We start from the raw sequence: 5,000 nt of genomic DNA, 5'->3' as shown, positions 1-5,000 counted from the left end.
ATGTCTATCGAATCTTAACAAAATGAATGAATCAATGAATGAAAGTGTAAGAAATGAAGTTTAATTCCCCTTTCTGGTCTGCCCGACCAATCATTCCAAAAAGGTCCTATACCTCGTATTATTTCTATTCTACCTATCCTATTTAGTTTATTATTTTATTTATTTTTTTTAATATTCAATATTTCATATAAATATCGTTTTAATAATATCGATTTATAATTAATATCTATTTATTCTTAGATTTCTTTTTTTATTTATTTTATTCTTTGATAGAATTCTATTTCTAATTCATTAAAAATATTTAATAATATTTAAATATAATATTTAAAATGAAATAGAATCTATTTAATGAAAATAATATTAAATTAATGAAAATAATATTAAATTAATGAAAATAATATTAAAAAAAAATGGAAGGGTGATTAGAATGAATGATTCATAAATACGAATCAAAAGATTCTATAAAATCATGAAAGAGAGAAAGATCTTTCAGATTTAATCATACCTTTAATCATACCACATTATATTGACAATTTCAAAAAACTGTTCATACTATGAATATAGTATGATGACGATCGGGCAAGTATGCCCCCATCGTCTAGTGGTTCAGGACATCTCTCTTTCAAGGAGGCAGCGGGGATTCGAATTCCCCTGGGGGTAGGGTATTACGAAAGGAAGTTGATCATGGATTATCAATAAGCCTGGAATTTATTCTTCCCGGGTCGATGCCCGAGCGGTTAATGGGGGCGGACTGTAAATTCGTTGGCAATATGTCTACGCTGGTTCAAATCCAGCTCGGCCCAATAATTCGCCGATCCACCACGAAATGATAGAACCCATTTGTTGTTCCCCAGAAATGCCTGATCGGAATACGGAAGAATAAAAAAAAACTACAATTTTCTGATATATTTTACTGCTGTTCATTTGCTCTCTTTATTTTATCTCACAAATTCTGATCTTGCTTGCTAATGATATAGATTCATACTAGATTCATATAACGATCTGAAACTATAAAGTCTAAGGAAAAGAATCAAATAAAGAATAAATATAAATAAAAAAAGAGTTTTTTTATTGAAAGATTTATTTGATTCTTAATCAAATTATAAAAAATAAAAGGATTATTAACAATCCCTGAGACGCTCCCGCTAAAGTGCATATCCGTGTGGATATCCAATATATCACTCGCGTTTCTGTTACAATATGACTTATTCTAATCTAAATATCGAAAATCTAAATAAAATATATAAAAAATAAAGGGTTTGAATGAAATCATAAGAATATGTATGATGTACACTTTATTTTATTTCCTTGGGATTGTAGTTCAATTGGTCAGAGCACCGCCCTGTCAAGGCGGAAGCTGCGGGTTCGAGCCCCGTCAGTCCCGACGGATCCAAATCCAATTCCAATAAAAAAATACATCTGCATTTGCTGTGAAAAGGAGAACACATAGCAGAATCTCATTCCCAAGTGGGATACCCTCTATCTCTTATTTTATTTATTTATTAGTTTCTATTTATTTATTAGTTTCACATTTCTCATCAAAGAAATATGGAAATTCCCATTTATTCAACTAGTCCCGATTGATAGGAGAAAGACATATGTAGATTAGTACAATTATTGGTAGAATCATATTCAGGATTCCAAGAGATACCGTACGGAGTCTGGCTTTTTCGATTATTCCCGATCTGTGTAATAGGGTACTATACGTTTCCAGGAGTCTATACACAAATGGAATTTTTACGATACAAAAAAAAATTTAACATAGTAACTCTGATATAATACTTTTAAGATGAAAAGTATATCCCTTTAGGGCTCCGATTTTTTGTAACCTCAATTACTAATTTCAATTATTAATGTGAATTTGAAACAATTTATCTCATTAAAATTTCACACTGAATTTTTGATATATGCATCCCATAATTAATCCAAGGAAATAGGATATTAATAAAATAAAGCTCAAAGAAGGATCCCCTTTCTATTAGAAAGGGCTATCTCTCTTTGTGAGGGAATGAATAATCTTTTTTAAGTTTAAGGTTCTTGCCGAAGAAAGAACAAACTTTTTAATGAATTTGATGAAATACTCGATTTTTTTATATCCGGACTCTCCTTATTATACTCCTTCTTTGTTTTCCAAAGAAGATTAGATCATTAAAAAGGGGGGGTTAGAACTAAACTTCTTCCTTTTTTACATTTCGCTTCTATTGGTTATTTTATTGGGATTTTTTATAACCAATGTAAGTAAGTATAAAGGCGGTCATATGATATTTCATCAGATGATTGTACAAAGGGGGGCGTAGCTTATAGAAAAGAAAGAATGATAAAGAAAGTAAAGAAATTATTGATCGGATCAGGAATAAAAATTGGAATTCGGTATGTATAAAAGATCTTCCTATGTTATACTATTTAATTCTCGACGATGAATCAATTTTATAGTTCAGATATTGTTATTCATGATATTGCTCCGATTTGATATCATCGAGATGTAATTCATCCCATTGAATATTGAATTTACAGCCGAAAGATTTATCAGCTCTATGGGATTAAATCCCGAGTTATTGCGAATTAACTAAAAATGAAACGATTAGATTATGGAAGTAAATATTCTCGCATTTATTGCTACTGCACTGTTCATTCTAGTTCCTACTGCTTTTTTACTTATAATATACGTAAAAACAGTCAGCCAAAATGATTCATTTGAATGAAACTTGACTGTTTAGTTCTTCTCAATGCTTGAAAAGAAAAAAGAAAATGAAAAGTATTCAAATTTAGTGTCTTAAATGAAATAAGCGGACTAGAATCATCAGTATTCTATGAGATTCGATAGTATGGTAGAAAGAAATATATAAATCTTTCTACCATATTTATTATTGTTATTGTAGTATATAAAGTCGTACTGTATAAAGATAGAGGTTTAATATAGATCAATCTACAATATGTATCTTCATAGATATCAATTACATATAGATATCAATTACATATATGTAATGTATTTACATAACGTACCAATTCGATTTCTTTGCTTCATCTATTTTATTTGTGTTGATTCCAATCATCAATCTGAAAAAATCGAAGGGCAATTCTTACTCTTACGATTCGAATTCCTAGAATTTATGATTCTATTCAATATGAATCCCGATATCCATTGAAAGAATCAAATCGATGAAGGAAAAAAAGAGTATAGGCCTTTAATTTTAATAATTATTAAAATTAATAACAAGAAAATCACATAATCTTTTTTTAGTATTCCGAAGAAGTAATTGATTGAGCAGTTGACAGATGATCCAGTGGTTCAGTTCCATGGGAACCTCTTTGGATTTCGAAAAGGATTAGTAAAGCCCACTGATTTTTAACGTTTGAACCATGATATGAAATGAGTTCGATAAAGCAAACATAACATAAATAAAATGTCTAAAAGAATAAAAAAAGCGGGAACGCGCAATATGTGACTTGCCCAAGGCAATATTTTATTATGTGTAGTATATCGTTGGACAACCACTATGTCTATGTTGTTTCCTATAGGAAGTCTGTATATACTTAATAACATAACTATTTTTTTTTATCTTTGAACAGTAAAAAAAAAAAGAGGGGGAAACCAAAAACAAATAAAAAAGTAAAATAAAAAGGACTTTGCAGAACGATCTATAAAACAATTGATATGGTTTGAGTTTGATTCTTCAACTCAATTAGTAGTACTTCTAGAGTCCACTTCTACCCCATACTACGAGTGAAAGAGAAAATGTAAAGACTACCATTAAAGCAGCCCAAGCGAGACTTACTATATCCATGTGAATTATATCCCCTATCTCTATAAATATGAAGGAATTATTCCATTATTGTTCACTAATCATTATTATGTTCATTAATAATAGTGGAATCCCTGGCGAAGAGTCAAAAGGGGATTCTAACCCAACACCGTTGATGAAACAATCCAATAAACTCACAATTATAACAGTTTCTTATATGATTTCTAGTAGAATCGGAAAACATTAAGCACAAGCAAAATACGTAGATACACCCCTGGAAGTTTCAAGGGAATGGTACTAACATGTAGTAATAATAAGACCTAGTCTTTTTTTTGTTGACCTTCATTTCATTACATTAAGTCAAAAGTATCAAAATATAGAGTCAAGATAGATCACTATCTATCACATACCCCTAATTTCGCATTTTAGCTAATCCTTACGTTACGTCTCCTGCTTGTCTATGTGAAACAATCAGAAGATAGTCTATTACATTAAAGACAATTATCTCTTCAATCAATATTAAATTGATTGCAGGAGCACACATAGAATTTCATGAGTTCGTATACGAATAAAGTATCTTTCGACCTTTCCGCAACTAATAATTAAATTCCTCGTTCGTCTATCCAAATTAATTGAAGACCCAGTTAATAAACACTACATTAATAACAGCTGTCATATCAAGATTTAACGATTCTTTTTCATTCAAAACAAAATTCACTAATATAATCTTTTCCGTGAATTGAAGCCTAGACGCAAGGATTTACAGCATTTTCATTTTAGAGAACAGAACCGCCAGATGCTTATAGCATCAAGCAAGTATCAAGAGTCCTCTCCCCCGCTTACTTCTGCTGGAAAAAAATTTGTCAAGTTATCTTAGCAAAACAGAATAAGGTATTCCTATTTTTTTGTTGATCAGGCGACACCCAGATTTGAACTGGGGAAAAAGGATTTGCAGTCCCCCGCCTTACCGCTCGGCCATGTCGCCAAAACGATACAAAAAATATATGAAAATATTTCATTTTTTATTTTTTTGGGGGGGTTATTCATTTTTGTACTTGTATCGTGAATCCTGTTTTTTTTTTCTTTAATCTATTTCCTAAAAGAAATCCTTACCTTTCTCTTTTGATTGGATACATTTCTTTGATCGATTGTATAATATTTTAAAACAAACACACTATTTAAAAACACTCCTTCCCTTTTCTATTGAAAAATCAATTGTGGATTTTCAGTCACAAAACAAAAATTCAGGACAAATTG

The 5,000-nt window shown here is 30.5% G+C and overlaps 2 protein-coding genes and 4 non-coding genes across 6 annotated transcripts, besides 1 other annotated feature; 4 read left to right on the top strand and 2 right to left on the bottom strand. All coding sequences in view use genetic code 11, as the record gives it.

The window, feature by feature from the left end:
- Positions 1 to 5,000: part of a sequence feature (Large single-copy region, LSC) that runs on past both edges of the window.
- trnE-TTC lies at positions 588 to 660 on the top strand. The gene has a single exon. It is a non-coding gene; the product is annotated as a tRNA-Glu (tRNA).
- Positions 720 to 803, top strand: trnY-GTA. Its single transcript has one exon. It is a non-coding gene; the product is annotated as a tRNA-Tyr (tRNA).
- trnD-GTC lies at positions 1,311 to 1,384 on the top strand. Its single transcript has one exon. It is a non-coding gene; the product is annotated as a tRNA-Asp (tRNA).
- psbM (photosystem II protein M) lies at positions 2,589 to 2,702 on the top strand. Its single transcript has one exon. It carries the CDS (start codon positions 2,589 to 2,591, stop codon positions 2,700 to 2,702), a length of 114 nt encoding a protein of 37 aa, YP_009186162.1.
- Positions 3,696 to 3,785, bottom strand: petN (cytochrome b6/f complex subunit VIII). Its single transcript has one exon. It carries the CDS (start codon positions 3,783 to 3,785, stop codon positions 3,696 to 3,698), a length of 90 nt encoding a protein of 29 aa, YP_009186161.1.
- On the bottom strand, positions 4,648 to 4,728 carry trnC-GCA. The gene has a single exon. It is a non-coding gene; the product is annotated as a tRNA-Cys (tRNA).

The sequence above is a fragment of the chloroplast genome of Juglans regia, assembly GCF_001411555.2.
Source record: "Juglans regia voucher JREG20151001 chloroplast, complete genome".
In the NCBI taxonomy this organism is placed as follows: domain Eukaryota; kingdom Viridiplantae; phylum Streptophyta; class Magnoliopsida; order Fagales; family Juglandaceae; genus Juglans; species Juglans regia.
This window is presented reverse-complemented; position numbering and strand designations above follow the sequence as displayed.